At 41.0% G+C, this 13,797-nt stretch overlaps 1 protein-coding gene across 1 annotated transcript in view; it reads left to right on the forward strand.

Annotated features, from left to right (window-relative positions):
* Positions 1 to 716: 716 nt before the first annotated feature.
* GABBR2 (gamma-aminobutyric acid type B receptor subunit 2) overlaps positions 717 to 13,797 on the forward strand; it is an 862,687-nt gene continuing 849,606 nt past the window's right edge. Inside the window, exon 1 of the mRNA XM_075921529.2 lies at positions 717 to 2,707. Within this exon, the coding sequence (XP_075777644.2) occupies positions 2,402 to 2,707 (306 nt within the window). The 5' untranslated portion in view covers positions 717 to 2,401. The remainder of the gene's footprint in view (positions 2,708 to 13,797) is intronic.

Genomic DNA, 13,797 nt, shown 5'->3' on the forward strand with positions numbered 1-13,797 from the left:
GTATCCTTAGGGAGCATCACAAAGGAGGGTCAGAAAAGGCCTCTAAGAAATGACTCAAAGTCTGCAAAACCTGCCTCATGGTGACATTCTTAACAAGCTCAAACAAGTGTATTTATGGAACAGGATCATAATGATTTGATGCAAACTAAGTATCTAGAGGGGGGAAGATTTCTGACAGCAAGAGCACTGTAATTGAGCAGACAAAGGCATAACAAGATCCAATGACTGGAAACTGAAGCTAGACACATTTAAATTGAAAATAAGATGAACATTTTTAATAGAGTAACTAACCACTGGAACGTCTTTCCAAGAGATGGGGTGCATTCTCCATTACTTGAAGTCTCCAAACGAAGATCAGATACAGTATCTTTCTACCAGAAGTTATAGGCTTAATGCAAGAATTAGGACAACATTTTATGGCCTGTGTTACGCAGGAAGTCAGGCTAGATGATCATAAGAGTCCCTTTTGGCTTTAAAATTTTTACTCTATCAATACAATTTACTGGTGTTCTAATTTATCACATTGGCAGCACCAACATATATGTAATGTAAGTAGGATGCATTGGACAGTGCTAACATTTTGTTTAAGAGAAATGGTGTGGTACCTGTTTAAGATCTCTGGTGATTTTAGGAAAAGAATTAGTATTTATAAAAGGGGAGGAGTCTGAAGCATTTAGTTGTGTTAACCTCCAGTGCTAAAACAACAAACACTCTGACCTACATTGCTTCCTGGATTCTCTCTGTGATTAGAGTTAAAGCTTCCCTATTGAGGGGCTTTGCACTGTATTGTTAGGAGTGGAGACTATATAAAGTGTCTTTCCCATCCACAGGAGAAAATGGATGTCTGCAAGACTGGTATGGGATAGTGTGTACAGGTGTGATCAACTGTGCTGTGCAATAGGTGTGCAGGTGGGATATATGCGGAGGTGAGTGTGGGCTGCTGCGGAGTGAATGGTGTCAATAAATGCTTATATGCAGGGACCCTATTCTCTGAGGTACAATAAGACCAAATTCTATAGCAACAACCTCTCTAATCTCCACTGCAACTAAATTCCGCTGCAACATTAATTTGTTTAGTTGCAGCTGCAAGCAGAGACCAAAGGGAAATTGTAGGGCATGCACTGCAGAAAAATGGTGAATTCCATGGCACCTTGAAAATGACCACATTCTACCACCCTCTGAAGACATATGACCCAGAGTACAGCCTGTGCGGGAACTCCAGGTGGAGTAGTTAGGCAGGGGACTGATTTAAGCTGTGTGTGTGTGGGCTGGCGGGAACTCTGCAAGGTGGTGCGTTAGGCGGGGTGCTTAGTGTGGCAGTGGATTTGGGCTACGGTGTGTGTGCAATATGTGCGAGGAGAGGTGCATGGGGTGGAGTGTGCGGGTAGGACGGGCTTGCGTAGTGATTGTAAGGGTGTGGAGAATGTTTATATAGTAGAATGGGGAGATGGGAAGGGCAGCTCTAGCCAGCTGATTACATAAATTTTTTTCTGTGGGGAGGGGGGAGGCTACTATACGCGGAGCTGTATTAATCACCCAGGCAGACGACATGCCAGTAATGGCACGGCATGACCTGTTTGGTTGTTTCCACGTACCTCCTCCTAACCCAAAAGTGGGACTGAAAATGGTGCTCTTCCGTGGAAAAGCCGCTCCAGACCCCACAGCCGCGCGTTTTCCGCTGTCCATCCAGGCTGGCAGCGCAACCTTCTACCTGAAAACAGCTCTGATTGCCAGGCACTGAGTGCAGCTGCCAGGAGGGCGCCCCCTCCCCCCCCAAGGACTGTCTCTCTTTCTCGCTGCCTCCCTCCCTCCTATAGGCTGGTGGAGGTGCCCAAACCCGCATCTCCTGACTCCGCTGTCTCCTCCTCAGCAGCGATTCCGTGCGGCGGGAAGCAGCCCGGGGACAAGAAGCCCCATCGGCGGCGGCGTGGAGGAAGCGTGAAGCCGCCCGGCTGGGATTACAGGAGGAAAGGGGGCGAGTGTCCTCCCGTCCGGGGAGCTGCGGGGGTGGGGGACGAGCGGCGGAGGCTGCCGCCGGTGGCGGCTTCAGGAGAATGCGGCACTAGCCTCCCCCCAGCCCTCGCCGGCACCGCGTCCCTCCGCCGCCGCCGCCGCTGCTGCTGCAGGGGGCTCCGAGCCTCAGCCTCAACCCCGCGATGGTGGCTGCCGCCCCCTGCGCGCCGGAGCGGGGCTGCACGGGCCGGCTGCGGCGCTGAGCGCCAGGGGAGGCAGGTCCCCTCTGGCCGCCGCGGGCCGGGGGGGCTCTCTCCGCGGCCGGACCCGCCAGCGCCGGGAGGATTATTGCCGGGCAGCGGAGCCCTTTGCCCGGCCGGGGGAAGCGCCCAGCCCGCCATGCGCCCGGCGTGAGGGAGCCCGTGTCCTCGCCGCTGCCGCCCGCAGCATGCCGCCCTGCCCGAGGAGAGCCCTTTGCCCGGCCGCGGCTGCCGCCAGCCCTGCCATGCTGCTGCTGCTGCTCCTCTGCTTGGGCTGGGCGCGGGGCCACTCGCGGGGGGCGGCCGGGCTGGCCCCCAACGCCACCACGCCGATCTCCATCATGGGCTTGATGCCGCTCAGCCAGTCGGAGGAGGACCAGAAGAGCAAGATCGGCCGGGGCGTGCTGCCAGCCGTGCAGCTGGCCATGGATCAGATCCGCAACGAGTCCCTGCTTAACCCCTACTCGCTGGACCTCCGGCTCTACGACACCGAGGTAGGGAAGCCTCTGCCGGGGCTGCAGGGGAGGTGCCCCGGGGAGGCTGGGAGATGCGGCAGGTGCTCGCAGAGGGAAGGACATCCCCCTCCCCCACCCCCGCACCTTGGGGCGTGTGGTCGGGTTGATGCGCAGCTGATTGCTCCCACCCCCCCCCGCACACCGCTCGGCCTGACCCGCATCAGCCTTGCGGGGCAACGCGGAGTGACCTCCCCCCATGTTTAGGGCTGACTGGCTGCAAATGGGCTTTGCCGTGGAGAGGGGCTCGGGCGAGGGAGTCCGGGATGCGGTGGTGGAGAGAGGCGGGCGGCGGGGCGGCCGGGCCGTAGAGGGCTCTCAGTGACACCCAGGCACGGCTGGTGCCCTTCCACGGGCATCCATGGGCTTGCCCCGCATTTTGGAGCCGTGTGGCTGAGAGCAGAATGCGGCCGGTACCCCTGCCGGCTTGTTGGGGCATGCAGTGCCGGGCAGGTGTCGGGGTTGCTAGGTTGCCTGAGAGCTTGGCTTTGCTGCCCTTCTGCTTGACGTGATCAGTCCGGGGAAGGCTGGGTGGGATTGATGATTTCTACGACAAGAAATTCTCAGGCTGTCTCTCTTTGCCAGGGCAGTTTCAATTTATTAAGCAACAGATGCACGTCAGTGACCTTTTTCTCTCTCTCTCTCCAATGAGCTGGCACTGCGATCCGGATTTAAAAAAGACAGCATTTAGCTTTGAGTGGCAATTGATGTAGCTGAAGCTCTGTGAGGAGGTGGAAAAAGGAACTTGCGGGGTTTTGTCACATTTCAGCTCTAGCTTGCACGGCCTGAGCAGGGAGGGACGTCCTTCCAGAGGTGTGTTTGGAGGGTGAATGCTAAGTAAGGATGTGAATACGTCTTCGTCTTCTAGTTCGAGCAGATTTATTCAGCTTACGCATTGTCGTTTGATGTAGAGATCTACGTCTCCTTGTCCTCACTATCCCATTTGTTACGATGAATAGGTTATGTAGTCGTATCAATTCCGGCGCGCGCACACACACAGGATAGCTAAGGAACGCAGGCGAATTTCAGGGGCGACAGCATGAAAGCAGTGTTGGGAGATCAAAGCAGCGGATTTTCACAAAGAGTTAAATTTGCAGTTTTCTCCGTGTTGTGTATATGCCACATAGAATACATATAAAAGCCAATGTTTCAGAGCTGTTTCTTTGAGGCTGGAGGAAGGCATTGGGCAGGAAACGATGTCAGATGTCGTACAGGAATTTCTCATTCTCTTTACTTGCATAGAGGGATTTAGGGAGGTTGGAAAATTGCACTTGATTTGGTCACAACTTTAATAAACGAGTGTTTGCAGCGAATAAATGCTGATTCAATATTGAACCTTTCCTGAAGATGGCAGTCATTTCTTGTGTAATACTAGTGTCTGATATCCATTTTTAAGACAACACTGGTAAAGCAAATTGACTATTGAACATCTACTCTGTCCTAATGTGTTTTAAGAAAAAAAAACTCGGTCTTCTCTCACTCTGTCCCCAGAATCTGATGGAAATAAACTGATATAATCATGGAGAGGAATTGCCTAGTCCAGAAATTATTAGGAAATCTCTTATTTTATAGCAGTGTTTTTTATTTGCATAAAACTACATTGTTTAGCATAGTAATTTTTCAGACCTCTTTAAGGGGAAATGCATGTAATTGAAGACACAAATGCTAAGCAAACATTATAAGTGAACATTTTTTTCTATTAATGCAAATGATATGTTGAAAGAAAATACAGACATGATGAGCCTAAGAGAGTCATTAGTTGTCCTTAGAAAATTAATTCCAGTGAACTGTGAAATTATAATGAAAAGGATTATGGCTTTTTTTCTGAATGACAGTACCTGATTTTATAAGCACAACATGTGTCAGAAATACTCACAATTTTACTAATGCATTCTTCTCTACATTATCTTGTTTAAACTGATGACTCCTAAAGATGAGATTATTATAAAAAAGGGTTTAAAAAAAGAAAAGAGGAAATAGGAAAACTTGGATAAGATTTCCCCTTTATATGTAAGGATCCAATAACATTCAATAAGCTGCTACACTTCATATTTAAAACTCAAAATTTATCTAGTACACTTATGTTATTTATTAACACAGAATTTACTTTCTGAACTAGAAAGCTAATATTAATAGTATTTGCAAAACAGGTTCTATTTCTCAGTGAGCTGAACAATAGTCTTGTTAAAAAAACTCCATTTTCACTATTTAGTGCTCCAGGAAAATTAAGAATCAGGGTCCTGTAATAAACCTACTATGTAGGTCTGAATTCCTGTTGATTGTTAATACCAATGACCTGCGGACATACTGGGTATCAGCTAGCCTTTGATGATCATAGGATGTTAAGGATCTTTATGTATGGGATATTCATTTATAATCTTCTAATGGGTACACTGTTAAAAATGCAGATTTGATTTTGAGAATGGATGTGCTTGTTTTAATCAATACACTTTGTTTAGGTCCTTCAACTAGTGAAGATATAATGAGGTTATCTATAGAACTGATTGGGACTGTAATAAACTGGCACATGTATAGATCATGTGAACAAGTTAACATTATTTTTTTATTAAAGTATAAATTGCCTTTCTCTGTGTTTAGAAAATGCATAGCATATTTTGATTAGACCTGTGTGCATAACAAAATAATGATTAAATAATTTAGCATGCATGAAAGGTACCAAAATGACGGCACCTGAAAAAAAGTTCTTGTGTTTTTTCCAAATGTTAGTTGTGTCAGTGCAGGCTTCTTGATACCACTCGGCTGCTGACTTAATTCCAATGTGGACAAAATGTTGAATAGAATAGAACAGAATAGTTAAATTACCAGGCCTACTCAGTCCTTTGCCAACTGCTGAGACTGTCAAAAATGATTGGTCTGTTGGTTAGGGTAGGAGACCTACATTCTATTCATGACATAATCACTGACCAGGGAGTGTGCATCTTTTTTAGGACATTACAGATACAGAGCAACAATCATCTATTAAAGGGGAAATATAGAACATTGAATTCATGGCTTGATAGCAACTGATAGTCTGATTTTGTTTTAATATATTGATTCATACTGTAAGTGCATTCATAATACTTAAGTCCATATATGATAATGCTATGGAATCTTTTTTTAGTTTATTACAAAATGCCCCTTGAGAAAAGTTTAAGTATTAAAATGTATTGTATTTTTTACAAAAAGTTTTTTTTTAATGAAAAGTCATGAAAAATAATTAAATTAATCCAGTATAGATTGATTTATACAGTATATATATAGCACTTATATATTTCTGGCAAGTTACATGAGTATTGGTAATTTAATTTTTGTGGTATCTGGAATACATAAGAATATATTTACTGTAAGGCCAGTGATTTATATTCAAGTCATTGCTGTGCACTTTCTCAATTAGTTCATAATTCAGAAAAGCAGTTGAGTATATGTTTAACTTTAGGCATATAAGTAACCCCACTCCTCTTAAGCTAAGCACTTAAACATGTTAAAGGTAAGCACATGCTTAAATCCTGTAATTTCTCAGCAAAATGCAATCAAGCAAATTTATGAAAGTGCAATCATTGTTTAAAAGTAAATAAAAAACCTGCTCCTACTCCAGTTCTACAGACACTTATTCATATGTTTAACTTTATGCTTATGAGTACTACTACACCTGTAAGTGGTCACTGACTTAATCCTTGGTCCTATGAACAAACTCCCATTGAGTTTTCAATAAGCTTTTAGTGAGACCCTTTTTGGCTGTGCTAGATTTTGTTGTTTATTTGGCCCAACATTTCTAAAACAATATAAAGTGAACTCTGAGTATCTTCTGCTCTCTAGGCCCTGGTCTACATTAGGCAGTAGTCTACATTATTTCGAAATAACTCCCCTTATTTTGAAATAACAAGTGGAATGTCCACATTCTCAAGCCCGTTATTTCAAAATAAGGGGCTGGTTATTTCAAAATCTGTACTCCTGCTTTCCTGAGGGAACAACCTTATTTCAAAATAGTTATTTCAGGAGTTATTTCAAACGTAGCTATTTTGAAATAATTTCCTAGTGTAGACATGCCCCTAAGTGCCTGATCGAAAGTCCACTGACTTTAAGGATTTTGGACATGGTTTTAGGAGTTGAGGAAACTTGACATTTCTCAGTATTGGACCAGTAACCAAGGTGTATTTCTTCTTTTTTTCCCCTTTGATTATACGTTCATTCTGCTTCATGAGTAGAACTTAAATTTGTAGGAGGAAAAAAACCAATCCAAATATAAAGGAACTGTGCAGTGTAACAATGAATGTGGTATATCACTAATATTTTTTCATACTAAGACGAATTATAGGGAGAGATTGTTCTAACTCACAGATCAGAGTTGAGTGCTTACCTGCCCTTTGTGCCTTTGAACAGTGCCCCTTAATGAGAAATATTCTGTCTCTTTGAGGCCCCAATATATAAAACCGGCACAGTCAGATTGCAAATTTATGATGCCTCAATATCTATAGCTAAGAATAGTGTGTTTTGAAGATCAAAATGACTTAAAATGCAGGATTTGGAGCCAAAAAGGTGGGGGTTGTTTCAGAAGTAGGAAGTATATTACCAGAAAGAGGGGACAATGATGATTTCATTCTCCTCAGATACTATTCCTAATCTACTGGTACTTTGTGGAACTTCTGACATCATTCACCCTGTTGATAATGTTCCTTAGCATCTTGACCAAAACTGAATCAGCATCCAAAGGCTTGGATATCATGTCTTGGCACAGCAGGCAAATCACTGCAACATAGAAAGGAGAGTGTCTCATGCTGTTGGTCCAAGAAGGTTTAAGAGAGAGACTAAATTTCTGAGTATAATGCATTTTCCCTTGCTTATTCTGTAACTAAGCAGATAATACCTATATCTAGTTTATTTTTTGAGTAATTAAAATTTAGATATTGTCTGCAAATATCTTTGTTTTATTAAAGTTTTCAGTGTATTTACAATACATTGTTTGTTTAATTTTAAGGAGCCTATCTGAGTCATAGATTGGTTTCGGTAACGTCTCATAGGCCATCCCACACAGAGCAAATCCTTTTAATCTCAAAGAGAAATAATTAAAAAGGGAAAAGGTGTCTGGACTCCTTACCTCCATTCAGGCATTTCAATCAAAAGGGGACAGACAAAGGTGTTCTCCCCCATCATACATTTCATAAAGGATTGCGATTAGGAGAATACAAGGGAGAAGCCTAAGGACAAAAAAGGAGATGTGAGCTGAAGATGAAAGTGACAAGCATTTTTTCCTATGTCCTCAAAGGCACGTGATACTAGCATAGATTATGCTCAGAACTAAAGAAGGGGTATTATTGGGTACACATACCACGTAGGAGAGCACAGCCATTATAGTGCTGTTTTTAAATAGTAGTTTATACTTTTTGATACAGGATTCTGAAGTAAATACTGATACATTAAACTACAGTTGCACTTGAGTTACAATGTGCATGAATAATTGTAGATAGCTGTGTAATCATCACAATAGCTAGAGCACATTTTTGATGATTTGTGCTAGTAATTACCGGTAATATACTTTGATTCTGAAAAGTAGTCTGTGGCTTCTTGGGCTATCTTTTGATATCACCCCAATAGAGACATAATGCAAAGGCTTCTCCTAGCTACCATTATTACATCTGGGATGTCTCTCTCTGTCTTTCTCCCTCAGGATTTTTCAAACACAAGATCATTTATTAGTTATTTAGCTGCTCCAATTTTCAGCTTGTTTTTCCACTACTGTTCAGGTGAGGGAAAGGAAAGGAGAGAAATGGGCAGCGCTCCTTAACCAAGTGTAGATCCTTGACTTAGAGAAGGTTCATTCCTAAGTTTCTCTGGCAACATATGCACAGTCAATATAACATTCTCTGGTACAAGCCTATTAGATTTCATATGAGCCTCAGAGTTGACATCACAAGCTTCTGCAGAAAACTCTGCTCCGAACAGTAAATTGACTTCTTTTGTAGTGTAAAGATATTCCTTCTTATGAATACATCAGGAAAGGAGCTTCAAATCATTCTGAAAGGTGGGAAGAATTGCTATTTCTGGGCTTGATATAAACAAAAGCAGACTTCTGGAATATGTGAACAAAATAATGGATTAAATCCTGGGGATAGCAGAATACTTGTGAGAAAAATATTAAGTATGAAAGAGGTGTGTGGAGAGTAGGGAGCTGCATTGGAAATATTTTATTACATTTCTTTGGGCTTGTCTGTGTGCAGAAGTTGCATTGACACAACTCATTGATTTAGCACAAGCAGCATCATATTTCAAGACTTGTAGGCACACAACAGCACCAATGATTTAAGCATGATGGAAAGTGTGGGAAGGTATTCCAGAGTCCCTTGCATGTCTTCCAGGATCACTGCACTGTGGGCAATTTTTATGGTGTATTATGGAATTCCTGTTGGCTTTTGAGGAAATTACGAGCCTAGAGATCAAGCATTCATTTATAGGAATTCAGTTGGTGCCCATGCAATTTCTGAACTGTAGAACACCTCTTCATTTCTATGGAGAGGCTGTATCACAGTTTCTTGTGAGGTGCTGACTAGAGGAATCTGGAGGTGGAGGGAGTTGCCAGAGGAGGACCCATCCTTTGATGCCCCTTGGCCATTCATCTTGGAGCAGCTGCATTCAGTAGCGTGGCACATTTGGGACCAGCCAACAAGCACTTCATGATGGGAAAGGATCTTTGTGAGACCTGGAATGACCAGCAGTGGCTCCTAAACTTCAGAATGTGGAAGACCACATTCCTGGAGTTGTGTGTCAATCTTACTTTATTTCTGCAGTGCCAGAACACTTGCATGAGAAGGCACAATTTGCATTTTTTGGAGTTTTCTGCTATATGCAATGGATACCTTTCATATACTTGTAATTCTTCAAAATAGTAAAAGATTCTGAAAATCTAAAGAAGCCAAATAAGACGTGGGCCTGATTTTTGGCCTCAGCAAAGCTGAACCTAACTCGAGACGAACTTGATGTTTCCATCACCTTTACAGATCCTCATTTCCGGGGCTGGCAGAGCATTAGATTACCTTCTGTAGTAAGTTAGATCTGCCCCAGAGTTGCTCTTATTTATGTCCCAGAGGGTTCTTTTGACAATACGTAATGGCTGGAATATAGCTTCAGTCTTAAATCACCAAAAAATCATCAATTTAAATCAAGTTTCTTACTGATACTTCACATAGTTTTTAAACAATGCAAAGCTGATCACTAACATTTGTTCATTTACAATTCAATACTGTACATCATTTTACAACAGTTAAGAGGGTTATACTTTGTGTAATTTTTTTAGATAACTTGATTTTTATTAATTTATGAAATGGTAAGTAATACTTATTATGCATGTCAAGCTGCAGATGCAGCAGCATACATTGCCTATGGTGTGAACTAAATCACACACAAACACAATAGCACTTATGTAACGTTTAAGATTTAGTTTAATAAAATATAAGTGTTTCACATTTGCAATTGCAAAAGTCTCCTGAATTGTTGGCTGACAGCTGTCCTTACACTCTGTTTAAAAAAAAATCAAATTGTATTAACTCTACCAGATAAGTCCTCCAAACACTAAATATACAATGTGCTTTTTTTTAACCTAGAGAACAAATGTTTTCAATATATTCCCAAATAGGGTCTTTTTTACACCCAGCATCCATGACAGCTTTTTATGGCAAAAGTATGACGGAATGTAGGAAGCTGTGTGTGTGCTGAATAATGTCTTAACTAATTCCTCTGCTGTGTTTGGCCCAGGTCCACTACCACAAAAGCATAGAACAAAAACAATCTTATCCAGCCTGTCTTTGTCTTTGTACATGTTAGTCTGCTGAGAAACAGAAATTGAAGACCCAGAACATTTAAGAAGCGAGAACTGTTCGTTAGGCTGGACAGACTAGCACCAGTAATTCATTTTTAAGAGACTGTAAGTGTATGTGTAGGGTGCTTGTGATAAAATTTCATTGTAACGGTAATTTTTAAATGAGAAATTTAGTGTTTAATTTGAAAAATTTAAAAAATCTGAATTAAATAAAAAGCCTATTTTTTATTTTAAAAATTATTTATGTTTATCCACCCTGATTATAATCCCTGTCTTGGTTACAAAGTGCAGGTTCCAGTTTCCTCCTGAGCTTCACTGAGCTGCAGAATTCCTGTAAAGGAGTGTACACACAATAAGCCTCTTTGTAAACATGTTGCATCCTTCTCTCTGGAGAAATGTTATAAAAGGCTCCTTTTGGGATGTTAATTAACTTCCTTTCCACTGTTTACTGTACCTGCCCTTGCAGACAATTTAGATTTTGCCTAGTAAAGAGATAGTAGTAGATATTTTGCTTCAACTACAATTTCCACTCCATATGAACTGTGACTCTGACAGATTAAAACTCAAGTTTCACAGCCTATAAGTAAATTTGTGCATTTTTCAAACATTGTAAATTTCAGGTATATTTACTCACATGTACTTGTGCTGGTATGGTGGAAATGTATTAAATATACCCAAATATCTACAATAATATTAATACTCTGCACTCCTATAGGGCCTTCCATTATTGGATCATACAGTGCATTAGAAACACTAATAATTTCAATCTTACAATCTCTGTTTTACAGACATGTTAACTGAGGCAGAGGGCTCAACCCTTTTTCTTCCCCATCCAGAGAACTTTAAATGAGAATCAATTGCATTATCCAGAGGAAGGTGAGAAAGAGAGGGCCTAGGCTGGCTGACTAGAGAAGTTAAGTACTTACCCAAAATCATACAGCAAGTCAATAGAGCACAAAGGGAAAATATCCATGTTGCCTGACTCCCAGTTGTGAGCATTAGCAACCAAATACATTTCCCACCCACCATTTAGATGCTGCATTTTATTGCTTCACTGCTAGTAGCAAGCAAGGGTCAGGACCTATGGAATGTAGCAAAACATGCAGGATAGAGACTGATGTAGGGCCAAAAATCTAGTTTAGTCACTTTATTGCGATGTTAAGTACTTGTTACATGATTTAGAATTTGTGTATATTTGGAAATTGACCAGAATAGCTATGGCAGAATGAACCTTTCCACAGTAGCAATACTAGAAAAGCTGCCATGTGGATGTTATTATTCTGCCTTTTTCTGGTTTAGTTTAATCCACTTGGGAAGTTTCTTAAAATAAACCAGAAAAAAGGCACTCTTATTCTGAAAGAAGTGTCCTCCCAGGGAATTATTCCAGAATGGCTATTGCACTTTGATTCAAGCCCTTAGGCTGCTAAATAAATGGTCTCATTTTCAAAAAGTGCTAAGTAATCTGCAGCTCCTTTTGACATCAGTGGATACTGCTCAATAATCAATACTTTAAAAGTCTGTAAAGTTATTTAGGAGCAACATGGCACCATGAGCAAGAGACACAGAAATGCCACTTATAATTAAGAACAAGTGCATTCACAATTCCTTATTTTAAACTCTTAAATTGCATGACTTAACTAAATCAGTCTAGTATATTTTTAAATCAAAATCTTGCAAATAAAGTCTTTTAAAATTATTGCACATTATTCTTCTGTCACAAGATACTAGATGCAGGGATCTTTATAGATCAGGTATTGTTTAATTTCATAATTAACATATACATTTTAGGCATAGAATCATCAGGTAATGATTTCCATAGCTTAGGCTGATAGAAGTAACTTTTATGACTGTTTCAAAAATACTGTTTTGTAAGAGTCTTACGTTCCTAGAGCCTTATTGTTCAATATACAAATCACAGACCACTAGTGGTCCGCACTCATGTTTTCTGCAGCTTTCACTCTACCAGTTTCAGCCTAGAGAAGGAAAAGTCTATGGCCAATCATTCATAAATTTTAGAACCAAAAGGGGGCATTGAATCTAACCTCCTGCATCACACAGGATAAATGAAATAGATTGATTGTCTTTAGTCTCTCATTCTATGGCAGGTTTTCCAAACCTTGAATCATTCTTGTAGATTTTTTTCAGAACCCTTTCCAGTATGTTCAACATTCTTTTCAAAAGGTGGATACCAGAAATGGATATACTATGTCAGTACTGGTCTCACTAATGACATTTACAGGGGTAATATCTCCTTTCTACTTCAGGCTTGTTGCTGAGCAGAGAGTAGATGAGATAGCTTCTGTTGCCTCATTACAGGTGGCACAAGGGTCTATGTGTGCAGTAAAAACAGATTCTTTTGCTTTCTTGCAGTGAAATTGTCTAGCCTAAAGCAGGCCCAACTGCTCTGGATAGTAATGTGGAAAGTAAATCCTTAGAGGACCAATGTATTAGCTGTCAGCTGCTTCCTAGTTGAACAGCTGGCTCCTGAAAAGCTAAGGCACACAGAGAGCAAAACTGTGCAAGAGTGACTTAATCTGGGTAGTAACTCCTCTCCTGGCATGGGAGGAAGATGTGTCCTCTTGTGACAATCTCAGTTACTACAAAAAAATAAATCATATTGGAGTTACATAGATAAAGAGGTTCAAAGCACCTGTTAGTATGCCATACCCTGAATAAAGTAAGTAAAGATTCAAAGTGGGTGAATGATAATCTGAGCAGAGTAATTAACTGATTTTTTTTTTTTTTTGGTTTAAAGGCTAAATTTGGAAAAACAAATAATTTCAGGTGAACTCAAATGGATACTGTTTAGTTTTTTCTCACTGAAATGAAAAACAAATGTTTCTGTTTGAAAGTCATTTTGTTTGATCCAAATGGAATGTTTAATTTTCATTTTGGTTGTATTTAACCTTTATTGGGTATTTTTATTTTGGTTAAATTTAGACACATTTCTAAATGAAATGTTCTGTGGAAATGAAAAGTCCAAATGTTTCATTTAGAAAAATGTTGAAATATTTTGACATTTTTGGATTTTCCTCCCTCCCCCCATTTTTTCATCTGAAACTTTTTGCTGACTTAGACCAATTAGTTTCAGTTGATTGAAAATGGCTATTTTTGGCAAATGCATTATTTGCCAAAATATTTCCCTCAGTTTTAATGATAATCTGCTTTGAAAAAACATGGCAGGGGGCCTTTTCTCTCCTCCTAGATCCCCAAGTTGACAGTGGATCTTTTCTCTTGCCCCAAGGCGAGAAGGGCCTTTCCC

Source organism: Pelodiscus sinensis, chromosome 2 (assembly GCF_052426305.1).
Source record: "Pelodiscus sinensis isolate ZL-2025 chromosome 2, ASM5242630v1, whole genome shotgun sequence".
Classification (NCBI taxonomy): domain Eukaryota; kingdom Metazoa; phylum Chordata; order Testudines; family Trionychidae; genus Pelodiscus; species Pelodiscus sinensis.